The 13558-nt window shown below is 52.4% G+C and overlaps 1 protein-coding gene across 2 annotated transcripts; it reads right to left on the bottom strand.

Annotated features, from left to right (window-relative positions):
• Positions 1–4180: 4180 nt before the first annotated feature.
• On the bottom strand, positions 4181–8958 carry LOC100497729 (placenta-specific gene 8 protein-like). 2 transcript variants are annotated; one of them, XM_018090672.2, is made up of 4 exons: positions 8856–8958; positions 6943–7054; positions 6528–6706; positions 4181–4528 (listed from the first exon to the last, which is right to left on the bottom strand). In XM_018090672.2, the coding sequence occupies exons 2-4, from the start codon at positions 7049–7051 to the stop codon at positions 4364–4366; spliced, it is 453 nt and encodes a 150-aa protein (XP_017946161.1). In that variant the 5' UTR covers positions 7052–7054; positions 8856–8958; the 3' UTR covers positions 4181–4363. The 2 variants fall into 2 exon arrangements, with proteins under 2 accessions (XP_017946161.1, XP_004920785.2); XM_004920728.2 differs by lacking the exon at positions 8856–8958 and adding an exon at positions 8762–8785.
• Between the last annotated feature and the right edge of the window lie 4600 nt (positions 8959–13558).

The raw sequence follows: 13558 nt of genomic DNA, 5'->3' as shown, positions 1-13558 counted from the left end.
ATACAGGGAACTCTGAGTATCACTCATGTATTATAAGGGATAATGTACCCCCTACTGTAAATGATAAGGATATTAGCAGTCACTGAGGGGTTCTGTGCCCCCATATAAAGGCACAAGGCTGCAGGCTGAGTTATACAGGGAACTCTGAGTATCACTCATGTATTATAAGGGATAATGTACCCCCTACTGTAAATGATAAGGATATTAGCAGTCACTGAGGGGTTCTGTGCCCCCCATATAAAGGCACAAGGCTGCAGGCTGAGTTATACAGGGAACTCTGAGTATCACTCATGTATTATAAGGGATAATGTACCCCCTACTGTAAATGATAAGGATATTAGCAGTCACTGAGGGGATTCTGTGCCCCCCATATAAAGGCACAAGGCTGCAGGCTGAGTTATACAGGGAACTCTGAGTATCACTCATGTATTATAAGGGATAATGTACCCCCTACTGTAAATGATAAGGATATTAGCAGTCACTGAGGGGTTCTGTGCCCCCCATATAAAGGCACAAGGCTGCAGGCTGAGTTATACAGGGAACTCTGAGTATCACTCATGTATTATAAGGGATAATGTACCCCCTACTGTAAATGATAAGGATATTAGCAGTCACTGAGGGGTTCTGTGCCCCCCATATAAAGGCACAAGGCTGCAGGCTGAGTTATACAGGGAACTCTGAGTATCACTCATGTATTATAAGGGATAATGTACCCCCTACTGTAAATGATAAGGATATTAGCAGCCACTGAGGGGTTAAATACAGTATTACAGGGGTGGGGGTGGGTGCCAGTGCCAGGAGTGGGTGCCAGGGCTAATTATAGACAAGGGATTTGCTGGCTGCCGGGGGGGGGGGTTGCTGGGCAATCTAATTGCTGTGTGTGTGGCTGCCAATAGAGTCAGTAGTACCAAATAACACAGTTGGCAGCTCCGACACTTCCTGGTACAGATACACACAATATTAATGGGGCAATTCCAGGGCAGAACAAGAGGAGCAGGAAGTGCAACCCCCCCCCCCCCGGGGCAGGAGCTTTATATACAGATAGGCCTAAAGCTGCTTATACACATTACAGGGCTGTACAGTAACTCTGAGGATCATGTACAGGGGGATATTCTGTGACAGGTTGCAATTGGTCTTTATTTTTTTTATTTGTAGTTTTATAATTATTTCAATAATTGTTCAGCAGCTCTGCGGTTTGGAGTTATAACAGCTACCTGGTTGCTAGGGTCCAAATGACCTTAGCAACCAGGGAGTGGTTTGGATGAGAGTCTGATGTATGAATAGGAGAAAACAAGGAATAAAAAGTAACAATAACATGTACCAATAAGGATGTATGATTTGGGGGCAGTGTGGGGGGGCTCACAATGATCGCCCCAATAATTTCCGATTGGTTGTTTAGTCAGTTGGACAGGTTGGAGAATGTTGGGGGGATAAAACCTGCGCATTACTGTGTATCTGGGGGTACCCCTGGGGGCCCCACAATGGGAGTCGTACCATTGGTGCCTGTAACTATTACAGACCCCCCCTAGTGGTTACTATTTATCCTACAGTTTCAGGCTCAGTGTGAGTTTCAGATCGTTGGGTTTATCCCCCCCTTATCCCCCCCTTATCCCCCTTATCCCTCCCTTATCCCCCCCTTATCCCTCCCTTATCCCCCCATATCCCCCCCTTATCCCCCCATATCCCCCCTTATCCCCGCCCTTATCCCTCCCTTATCCCCCCCTTATCCCTCCCTTATCCCCCCATATCCCCCCCTTATCCCCCCTTATCCCCCTTATCCCTCCCTTATCCCCCCCTTATCCTCCCTTATCCCCCATATCCCCCCATATCCCCCATATCCCCCCTTATCCCTCCCTATCCCCCTTATCCCCCCCTTATCCCTCCCTTATCCCCCATATCCCCCCCATATCCCCCATATCCCCCCTTATCCCCGCCTTATCCCCCCCTTATCCCCCCTTATCCCCTTATCCCTTCCTTATCCCCCCTTATCCCCCCTTATCCCTCCCTTATCCCCCCCTTATCCCTCCTTATCCCCCATATCCCCCATATCCCCCCATATCCCCCCTTATCCCCCGCCCTTATCCCCCCTTATCCCCCCCTTATCCCCCTTATCCCTCCCTTATCCCCCCTTATCCCTCCCTTATCCCCCATATCCCCCCCTTATCCCCCCATATCCCCCCTTATCCCCGCCCTTATCCCTCCCTTATCCCCCCTTATCCCTCCCTTATCCCCCCATATCCCCCCTTATCCCCCATATCCCCCTTATCCCCGCCCTTATCCCCCCTTATCCCCCCCTTATCCCCCTTATCCCACCCCCCCTCAGTCTGACCCTGTACACTGTATATATAATATAAGTAAATATATGAGTATATAGGGGATAAGGGGCCCCCGTTGCGCTGCAGGAGTTACGCCAATTCCGTACGTTCCACATACAGTTACGCCAAGACTTACGCAATTTACGAAACACTGTGACCTCCCTATGGGGCAATGAGAGCGCAGAGCGGGGGCAGGTGGGTGGGAAGGGGTTAAACTTAGCACAACCCCCCCCCCCCCCCCAATGAACTGACTGATTAGCTCGTTACTGGAATTCTCTATATCAAGCTGTTTATATTGCGCACACAAGGGGCGGGGCCAGATGTTGGCGCTTGTGGTTATGGGGGGCCCATATAATTATGTGGGGGCCCCAGTGTTGCTGATAGCGGCCCTGCGTGTGTTACTGCCATTAACCCTTTATCTGCCCCCCCCCATACAGCAGCACTGACTGTAATTACTGTATAAATCTGGGCCCTTTGTGCCCCCCCGTGTGTCGGCGCCATTACTGACGTGTCATGTGATCTCCCTCTCTGTTTGGGTGGAACAGTCGGTATTTACCCCTCCGGCACTAAAGGCTCCTCATGTGACCGGGGCAGAACCGTCTCCCCTATTGTCCCTCTCAGCCGAGACTGTCAGTCCAGTTGTGCCGGTTCCTCTGGGCCCCGGGTCCCGGGAGTTTCTGTCTGTCTTATACTGTACTGAGCTCTACCCCCTCAGTGACTGCTAATATCCTTATCATTTACAGTAGGGGGTACATTATCCCTTATAATACATGAGTGATACTCAGAGTTCCCTGTATAACTCAGCCTGCAGCCTTGTGCCTTTATATGGGGGGCACAGAACCCCTCAGTGACTGCTAATATCCTTATCATTTACAGTAGGGGGTACATTATCCCTTATAATACATGAGTGATACTCAGAGTTCCCTGTATAACTCAGCCTGCAGCCTTGTGCCTTTATATGGGGGGCACAGAACCCCTCAGTGACTGCTAATATCCTTATCATTTACAGTAGGGGGTACATTATCCCTTATAATACATGAGTGATACTCAGAGTTCCCTGTATAACTCAGCCTGCAGCCTTGTGCCTTTATATGGGGGCACAGAACCCCTCAGTGACTGCTAATATCCTTATCATTTACAGTAGGGGGTACATTATCCCTTATAATACATGAGTGATACTCAGAGTTCCCTGTATAACTCAGCCTGCAGCCTTGTGCCTTTATATGGGGGGCACAGAACCCCTCAGTGACTGCTAATATCCTTATCATTTACAGTAGGGGGTACATTATCCCTTATAATACATGAGTGATACTCAGAGTTCCCTGTATAACTCAGCCTGCAGCCTTGTGCCTTTATATGGGGGGCACAGAACCCCTCATTGACTGCTAATATCCTTATCATTTACAGTAGGGGGTACATTATCCCTTATAATACATGAGTGATACTCAGAGTTCCCTGTATAACTCAGCCTGCAGCCTTGTGCCTTTATATGGGGGGCACAGAACCCCTCAGTGACTGCTAATATCCTTATCATTTACAGTAGGGGGTACATTATCCCTTATAATACATGAGTGATACTCAGAGTTCCCTGTATAACTCAGCCTGCAGCCTTGTGCCTTTATATGGGGGGCACAGAACCCCTCATTGACTGCTAATATCCTTATCATTTACAGTAGGGGGTACATTATCCCTTATAATACATGAGTGATACTCAGAGTTCCCTGTATAACTCAGCCTGCAGCCTTGTGCCTTTATATGGGGGGCACAGAACCCCTCAGTGACTGCTAATATCCTTATCAGTTACAGTAGGGGGCACAGTATCCCGGCGAGCACGTGACACACCTGACAAAGAATAATTTCACAAATTAATATCAATTTCCTTCCTTTATTTTTTCTACATTTTACAGAGAATCACAAATTCCATTTACATACAATATCAGGAAACATCTGATTGGCTGAGCTGCTATAGTGGCGGCCAATCAAGCCTCCGGCTCATTGGTTGCTGCTCCGGGCAGCTCCATGGGTATTTCCAGGGCAGAAAGGGGCGCTCACAGCTTGGGGTAGATATTCTGCTGCAGGGGCATTTGCACCGAGGTGGTCTGGGCGGTTACGAAGGTGAAGGGCTGTTTGCGCTTCTTTATCTCCCGCGCCATTTGGCACCACGAGCAGGAGTAGCACCAGCACAGCATGCAGCAGTCATCGCAGATGGAGCCCTGGGGGGGGGGCACATTGCATATTACATATCGGAGCCAATGAGCAGGAAGCATAGAGGAAGCAGACGCAGCTTGGCTTGTGATTGGACAGTTTGCACGCATGTTTAATGAAATGTTATCTCTCCCTAAGGCAACTGGGTGAGCAGTAACGGTACAAGGTTATAGGGGCTGTAATTATCTGAACTTACATCCCCATTCCCTAGTTACCCCATGGGCAAAGTCTAACAGAGGCAAATACCCCCATGGGGGGGCAGTAAGGGAGGAGTCAGGCAGGGCCGGAACTAGGGGTGGGCAGAAGAGGTATATTAGCACCTATAGGTGCCATTACCCGCCCATTCTCCAGGCAGAGATGCCCCACAATCCCATGGGAGGCCTGGGCAGATTCACCCCACTAACAGCTAATTGGTTAATTGGCTAAAAGTTCCCCTTGTTTGTGCCCCATTTATAGGAACCCCAAAACTATCTGCCTGAATAACTCCCCTCAGTAACTACTAGTGATAACTGGACCAACCAATAAACAGCTTCCTGGCAGCCATTTTGTTCAACAGGACATGGCTATTGGGAGGGGTGGATTGTGTGGCAGGTAAATGGGGCACAAAGTTAGGATTGAATGTATGTAGGAGAGGGGTATTTAACCGGTGGCAATATCATCAAACTGGAGGACTGAAGGTTGGAGGTATCTGACGTACCTACCCAATGTAACTCTATGGTACCTGATGCCCCTGACGTACCTACCCAATGTAACTCTATGGTACCTGATGCCCCTGACGTACCTACCCAATGTAACTCTATGGTACCTGATGCCCCTGACGTACCTACCCAATGTAGCTCTATGGTACCTGATGCCCCTAATGTACCTACCCAATGTAACTCTATGGTACCTGATGCCCCTGACGTACCTACCCAATGTAGCTCTATGGTACCTGATGCCCCTGACGTACCTACCCAATGTAGCTCTATGGTACCTGATGCCCCTGACGTACCTACCCAATGTAGCTCTATGGTACCTGATGCCCCTGACGTACCTACCCAATGTAACTCTATGGTACCTGATGCCCCTGACGTACCTACCCAATGTAGCTCTATGGTACCTGATGCCCCTGACGTACCTACCAAACAGACATCTATGGTACTTTCTGATATAGATTCCTCCTTTGTTTTTCAACATTTCAAAATCTTCCGGACGGAGCTTCTAATCCAGGGTCCCTATCACTTTCATGCTCACTATGGTTGGTTTAGTCAGAAGCCAAATACCCTGCCTGTATGTTATTGGGGCATGTAAGGGAGACTTTGCCCTTTGGAATAAAATGAGAGCCTGGGTGTGAGTCTGCCCGAGGGAACGTTTGCGTCACATGACTATGGAAGCCCTTCAGGCTAAATAACATGAAGTCATGGGCGTGGCATTGGGGATATTTTTAGTTTCTATTGACCTTTTACCAAAACAAATATTCTCACGAGTTCTGTTCTATCCCTTCTGTAACTTGAACCAGTGCCAATGAAACCAGCTTGGGAGCCACGGGGGAATTAACCCACGGAGCTTACAATCTATGACTGAAGCACTGAAGGTGGTGGGGGCTGAGTTGGCATCTAAGTCACTTCAGCCTCTAATAACCTTCCACTTACAACTTCATGTTGCCCCAGGATTACCATGTCTGGGGTATTGTTGAGATGGTTATTTGGGTGTAGGATATGGTGGTTCTTCTAGATATATTTAGTCTAAACATTAACTGCCCTGCCCAATGGGGGTACAATGATGCCCCACCGCCATGTTACTAATCTCCATCACCTGAGGCTTCCTCACTCCCAGCAACCATTTCATTCAGTAACTTGATTTCCTAGCATGTCCTTCTACGGGATGGGGTGGGAAGGGGGTCTATCGTTGACTTCTCCTCCAGTGAGGACAATGCCAGTGAGTAGGGTTCCTGGGTGAGTAGGGTCACCACTTCAAGTGCAGAATAAAGAGAAAGAGCTCTGAAGTTTTTGGTTCACAGACACTTACTGGAATCTTGTATCTCTCTCTGACCGAGGCCCTCATCGCCATGGAGATAGGGGGGCAAGCCGTGCCACATCCAATGTAGCCCATCAAGTAGGGATCCAGGAGGGGGAGGCAGAGGCACTCCTTGAAATCACTGACTGTCTTGCACTGGAAGCAAGGGAAGCACCAGAATGCAAGGCAACCTGGGAGATGGAGGGGCAACAGAAAGTGTCAGATTAAGGGGCAATAGTGCTCAGAGTGGGGTGGGGGGGAGACAAAGGACTGACACCAAGGACAAAAGAAGAACTTCTGGAGATGTAGATATAATTGACTGACCCAGAGGGCCAAGGAGGTGCAGTCTCTGCAGCTACCCTACGAGCATTGGGGTATCTCATAGGTTGGTTTGGGAAGACGATATCGCCCCCATTGTGCCACTTACAGATTCCGCAGTCATCGCAGCAGTCACAGAGGCCGGAGTCCCAGTCATTTGCTTGTGTGATAGTCACCGTTTGGCCAACTGGAAAGGGCTGGATGGAGACACTCTGCATGGTCTGGGAATAAAGAGGGACCAAGTCAGAATCATCCTGGGATGGAAACTTGGTCTGTCTCTGAAGATACCACCTGAAGTAGGTAAGGTCCTAACCAATGGGCACAAGAACAGTCTCCAGTTGGGTTGTCAGATTTCTCTGTAGGCTACGGTGGAGGTTCTCTGCCCCAACCCACATGTTCTCCCCATGACTGAATATGGCCCATTACTTATTATGGTGATCCCACCACACTCAGGGGGCCACGTCCTACCTTTATTGTGTCAGTCCCCTTCCAATGTCCCCCCAGGCAGCCTTAGCTAGATGGGTTGAACCTGCCCGAGAGCCCTACCAATAACACGGACAATAGACGTCTCTGTTTGTTTTTTACTAGGAACACCGAGAAAAAAATAAAGGGCAAAAGAAATATTTCTAAAGAATATATTTACCCCACCCCTCACATGTTTTATGTGACGAACCAGTGATAGGGATCACATGGCTCCAACAGGGCGAGAAGCAACGAAATGAACGAGGAACCAGAGACGGCTGAGTCTGGGTGTTGGCTTGAGAGACATATCCCAGGTCTCCAAGGAACTCCACTGGGTAAATGGGGCATTTGGGGCATTTGTGCTTGATTAGAGGAAATTGATCTAATGGTTGTCCTCTCCCAGAAGGCTGTGTTCCCTTTCTATCTACGATGGTTCCCTGCAGAGTGCCTTCAGCCTCCATTAATCACTTGATCACCAAAGAAGGTTTTCTGTCCAAAAACACCACCAACGAACCAGGGATCCAGCCAGTCGACTGATGAAGGGAGGGGTTGAATACAAGTGACAGCGGATCATGTCTTCTAGTAGGATGCACTCTAATTGGTCACTCAGTGTGAATAGACATTATTTCACTCAAATCTCATTACGATGAGACATCTTACACCAACCAGGACACACTTTGGGGGGTACCAGAGCAATGAGTGGGGGTTGATATTGACCACTTCAAGCTAATGATCAGCTGATAAAGTGACATGGAAAATCCTTAATTATACACGACGCGCCCAGGAAAGTTACCCAACGTGATCTGCTGGCTCTACCGGCTCAGAATCTACTGGCAGATCCCAATCACCTTTAGAGCAATAGTTCAGAGCGTTTTTGACACTGAACAGACAACAAACCAGCCAGTTGCCCCCCAGGCACATATCTCTATAGATATCCCCATAAATCTAAGGTGGCCATACACGGGCAGATTTAGGATGAAGAATTAGGGTCCTACAGACGGATTCAGCTGCCAATGTATGGGGCCCTCTGATGGGCTTCCCCAACCAATATCTGGCCAAAAATTGGGCAGAATGAGGACTGCAACAATGAGCTGACTTGTATCCCCTTGACTGTAATCGAATCATTTGGCCCTAGGGACAAGCAATAGCACAATATTGCCCCCCCCAAGGTGGACATATTGGGGGACAGACCTTGCCAGTGAGTCTGTGTTTGGCCACCCTTACTTCTGCCCCTGAGCAGAGGAACCCCCCACTGTACATCAAGGTTTCTGGGGGAATGTACTGGGCGCCAGTAAGGGAACTGGGAGGGGGGTTGGATGCCAGGGGTTTGACTTTAGTTACCCCCCAATCTCTGGCTGCCAATTACTCAACTCCAGTGGCCAATCAAAGATTCTCACATCCACCCGTTGCCTCTGGGTGGCCACTGCCCCCCAATTTCCATTCTAAAAAAAACCTGCTGCACTTACCTCTTCCATTGCCCCCCCCAATGCCACCTGTGCCACTCTGTGCCACCTCCAGTCCCCACTGAATAACCTGGGTCTCCCTGTGCCCATCACTTACCTCTCTCTCTGTCTCTCTCTGTCGGTGTGAGTGCAACAGGGGCAATTTTAGTATTTCAGTGTCTGTGGTAGGAATGTGCCCCAACCAGTTACACCACTATGGGCAACTACTGGGGGGGGGGCAGTCTGTTGCTGGTTTAATCCTCTCTCAGATTTACATGTTTGCATGGAGACCAGGAAACATTAATGTGCCAAATGTTTAGTCATTCCGGCTCCATCCAACCTTCGGGGAATGAACCACGGCCCAGAGGCGGCCACTTGCCCCCAGTATAGCCACTTGCCCCCAGTATAGCCACTTGCCCCCCAGTACAGCCACTTGCCCCAGTATAGCCACTTGCCCCCCAGTACAGCCACTTGCCCCCAGTATAGCCACTTGCCCCCCAGTACAGCCACTTGCCCCCAGTATAGCCACTTGCCCCCAGTATAGCCACTTGCCCCCCAGTACAGCCACTTGCCCCCAGTATAGCCACTTGCCCCCAGTATAGCCACTTGCCCCAGTATAGCCACTTACCCCCAGTATAGCCACTTGCCCCCAGTATAGCCACTTGCCCCAGTATAGCCACTTACCCCCAGTACAGCCACTTGCCCCCCAGTACAGCCACTTGCCCCAATTATAGCCACTTGCCCCCATTATAGCTACTTGCCCCCAGTATAGCCACTTGCCCCAGTATAGCCACTTGCCCCAATTATAGCCACTTACCCCCAGTATAGCCACTTGCCCCAATTATAGCCACTTGCCCCTAGTATAGCCACTTGCCCCCAGTATAGCCACTTGCCCCAGTATAGCCACTTGCCCCCAGTATAGCCACTTGCCCCATTATAGCCACTTGCCCCCAGTATAGCCACTTGCCCCAGTATAGCCACTTGCTCCCAATATAGCCACTTGCCCCCAGTATAGCCACTTGCCCCCAGTATAGCCACTTGCCCCCAGTATAGCCACTTGCCCCCCAGTACAGCCACTTGCCCCCAGTATAGCCACTTGCCCCCAGTATAGCCACTTGCCCCAGTATAGCCACTTACCCCCAGTATAGCCACTTGCCCCCAGTATAGCCACTTGCCCCAGTATAGCCACTTACCCCCAGTACAGCCACTTGCCCCAATTATAGCCACTTGCCCCCAGTATAGCCACTTGCCCCCATTATAGCTACTTGCCCCCAGTATAGCCACTTGCCCCAGTATAGCCACTTGCCCCAATTATAGCCACTTGCCCCCAGTATAGCCACTTACCCCCAGTATAGCCACTTGCCCCAATTATAGCCACTTGCCCCTAGTATAGCCACTTGCCCCCAGTATAGCCACTTGCCCCAGTATAGCCACTTGCCCCCAGTATAGCCACTTGCCCCATTATAGCCACTTGCCCCAATTATAGCCACTTGCCCCCAGTATAGCCACTTGCCCCAGTATAGCCACTTGCTCCCAATATAGCCACTTGCCCCCAGTATAGCCACTTGCTTCCAATATAGCCACTTGCCCCCGTTATAGCCACTTGCCCCCAGTATAGCCACTTGCCCCCAGTATAGCCACTTGCCCCCAGTATAGCTACTTGCCCCCATTATAGCCACTTGCCCCCATTATAACCACTTACTAGTGGGTAGGTAAGTGGTACTAGTGGGCAGGTAAGTGGTACTAGTGGGTAGGTAAGTGGTACTAGTGGGCAGGTAAGTGGTACTAGTGGGCAGGTAAGTGGTACTAGTGGGCAGGTAAGTGGTACTAGTGTGTAGGTAAGTGGTACTAGTGTGTAGGTAAGTGGTACTAGTGTGTAGGTAAGTGGTACTAGTGGGCAGGTAAGTGGTACTAGTGGGTAGGTAAGTGGTACTAGTGAGTAGGTAAGTGGTACTAGTGGGTAGGTAAGTGGTACTAGTGGGTAGGTAAGTGGTACTAGTGGGTAGGTAAGTGGTACTAGTGGGCAGGTAAGTGGTACTAGTGGGCAGGTAAGTGGTACTAGTGGGCAGGTAAGTGGTACTAGTGTGTAGGTAAGTGGTACTAGTGTGTAGGTAAGTGGTACTAGTGGGTAGGTAAGTGGTACTAGTGGGTAGGTAAGTGGTACTAGTGGGTAGGTAAGTGGTACTAGTGAGTAGGTAAGTGGTACTAGTGTGTAGGTAAGTGGTACTAGTGGGTAGGTAAGTGGTACTAGTGGGTAGGTAAGTGGTACTAGTGGGCAGGTAAGTGGTACTAGTGGGTAGGTAAGTGGTACTAGTGGGTAGGTAAGTGGTACTAGTGTGTAGGTAAGTGGTACTAGTGGGCAGGTAAGTGGTACTAGTGGGTAGGTAAGTGGTACTAGTGGGTAGGTAAGTGGTACTAGTGAGTAGGTAAGTGGTACTAGTGGGTAGGTAAGTGGTACTAGTGGGTAGGTAAGTGGTACTAGTGGGCAGGTAAGTGGTACTAGTGGGTAGGTAAGTGGTACTAGTGGGCAGGTAAGTGGTACTAGTGGGTAGGTAAGTGGTACTAGTGGGCAGGTAAGTGGTACTAGTGGGCAGGTAAGTGGTACTAGTGGGCAGGTAAGTGGTACTAGTGGGCAGGTAAGTGGTACTAGTGAGTAGGTAAGTGGTACTAGTGGGTAGGTAAGTGGTACTAGTGGGCAGGTAAGTGGTACTAGTGGGTAGGTAAGTGGTACTAGTGGGCAGGTAAGTGGTACTAGTGGGTAGGTAAGTGGTACTAGTGGGGCCCCACATAATGGAGAGCCAATAAGAGACAAGTAACAGGCAGTTGGGGGGCGGGGCTCCTATATCTTTATCTTTCCCATTAATAACATTGGGTTGAAGCATCATTTGTACCAGTCGGGCCGGTACCTGGGCAACTGTAGGGGCAGCGGGGCAACTAGTGGAATAACCCACGGGGGGGGGGGTAATACTGTTTGTTTGGGTGAAATTACAGGGTGACTGCGGGAGACTCACAGGGAGACAATAGGGAGTAGATTGAACCCCCGGGTCAGGTTGCCCAACCAGAGGCGCCATAGCAACAAGCCAGAACCCGATAGGGCAATTATGGGATGCGCTGAAGCAGCAATAACTGAACAATACAAACTGGGACTGGTTTCCCTGTATCCTGTGAGCCAATCACAGAGCAGCTCTGTACTGAGAGTTGTAGTTCAGCCTGGGGACCCCCCCCCCCATCCCCTGAGTCAGGAGTCGCAACCAGCAGTGCACTGGCATTGAGAGTCTGAGAGTGAGTGTGGGGTATGGGGCAGGGATAGGTAGCAGGGGGGCCCCACAGAGGGGCAGGGGTAGGTAGCAGGGGGGCCCCACAGAGGGGCAGGGGTAGGTAGCAGGGGGCCCCACAGAGGGGCAGGGGTAGGTAGCAGGGGGCCCCACAGAGGGGCAGGGGTAGGTAGCAGGGGGGCCCCACAGAGGGGCAGGGGTAGGTAGCAGGGGGGCCCCACAGAAGGGCAGGGGTAGGTAGCAAGGGGGCCCCACAGAGTGGCAGGGGTAGGTAGCAGGAGGGGCCCCACAGAGGGGCAGGGGTAGGTAGCAGGGGGGCCCCACAGAAGGGCAGGGGTAGGTAGCAGGGGGGCCCCACAGAGGGGCAGGGGTAGGTAGCAGGAGGGGCCCCACAGAGGGGCAGGGGTAGGTAGCAGGGGGGCCCCACAGAGGGGCAGGGGTAGGTAGCAGGAGGGGCCCCACAGAGGGGCAGGGGGTAGGTAGCAGGAGGGGCCCCACAGAGGGGCAGGGGTAGGTAGCAGGGGGGCCCCACAGAGGGGCAGGGTAGGTAGCAGGGGGGCCCCACAGAGGGGCAGGGGTAGGTAGCAGGAGGGGCCCCACAGAAGGGCAGGGGTAGGTAGCAGGGGGGCCCCACAGAGGGGGCAGGGGTAGGTAGCAGGGGGGCCCCACAGAGGGGCAGGGGTAGGTAGCAGGGGGGGCCCCACAGAGGGGCAGGGGTAGGTAGTAGGGGGGGCCCCACAGAGGGGCAGGGGTAGGTAGCAGGGGGGCCCCACAGAGGGGCAGGGGTAGGTAGTAGGGGGGGCCCCACAGAGGGGCAGGGGTAGGTAGCAGGGGGGCCCCACAGAGGGGCAGGGGTAGGTAGCAGGAGGGGCCCCACAAAGGGGCAGGGGTAGGTAGCAGGAGGGGCCCCACAGAGGGGCAGGGGTAGGTAGCAGGGGGGGCCCCAGAGGGGCAGGGGTAGGTAGCAGGAGGGGCCCCACAAAGGGGCAGGGGTAGGGTAGCAGGAGGGGCCCACAAAGGGGCAGGGGTAGGTAGCAGGAGGGGCCCCACAGAGGGGCAGGGGTAGGTAGCAGGAGGGGCCCCACAAAGGGGCAGGGGTAGGTAGCAGGAGGGGCCCCACAGAGGGGCAGGGGTAGGTAGCAGGGGGGGCCCCACAGAGGGGCAGGGGTAGGTAGCAGGAGGGGCCCCACAGAGGGGCAGGGGTAGGTAGCAGGGGGGCCCCACAGAGGGGCAGGGGTAGGTAGCAGGAGGGGCCCCACAGAGGGGCAGGGGTAGGTAGCAGGAGGGGCCCCACAAAGGGGCAGGGGTAGGTAGCAGGGGGGCCCCACAGAGGGGCAGGGGTAGGTAGGCAGGAGGGGCCCCACAGAGGGGCAGGGGTAGGTAGCAGGGGGGCCCCACAGAGGGGCAGGGGTAGGTAGCAGGGGGCCCTACAGAGGGGCAGGGGTAGGTAGCAGGGGGCCCCACAGAGGGGCAGGGGTAGGTAGCAGGGGGGGCCCCACAGAGGGGCAGGGGTAGGTAGCAGGAGGGGCCCCACAGAGGGGCAGGG

Source organism: Xenopus tropicalis, chromosome 3 (genome assembly GCF_000004195.4).
Source record: "Xenopus tropicalis strain Nigerian chromosome 3, UCB_Xtro_10.0, whole genome shotgun sequence".
In the NCBI taxonomy this organism is placed as follows: domain Eukaryota; kingdom Metazoa; phylum Chordata; class Amphibia; order Anura; family Pipidae; genus Xenopus; species Xenopus tropicalis.
The sequence above is the reverse complement of the archived record's forward strand: the minus strand, read 5'-3'. Positions and strand labels throughout refer to the sequence as shown.

Excerpts from the sequence above, each read along its gene's own strand:
- LOC100497729 (XM_004920728.2), bottom strand. Across the intron at positions 6,707-6,942 it reads CTGCGATGACTGCGGAATCT|GTTGCCTTGCATTCTGGTGC; the intron begins GTAAGTGGCACA and ends TCCATCTCCCAG. Across the intron at positions 4,529-6,527 it reads GAGAGAGATACAAGATTCCA|GGCTCCATCTGCGATGACTG; the intron begins GTAAGTGTCTGT and ends CCCCCCCCCCAG.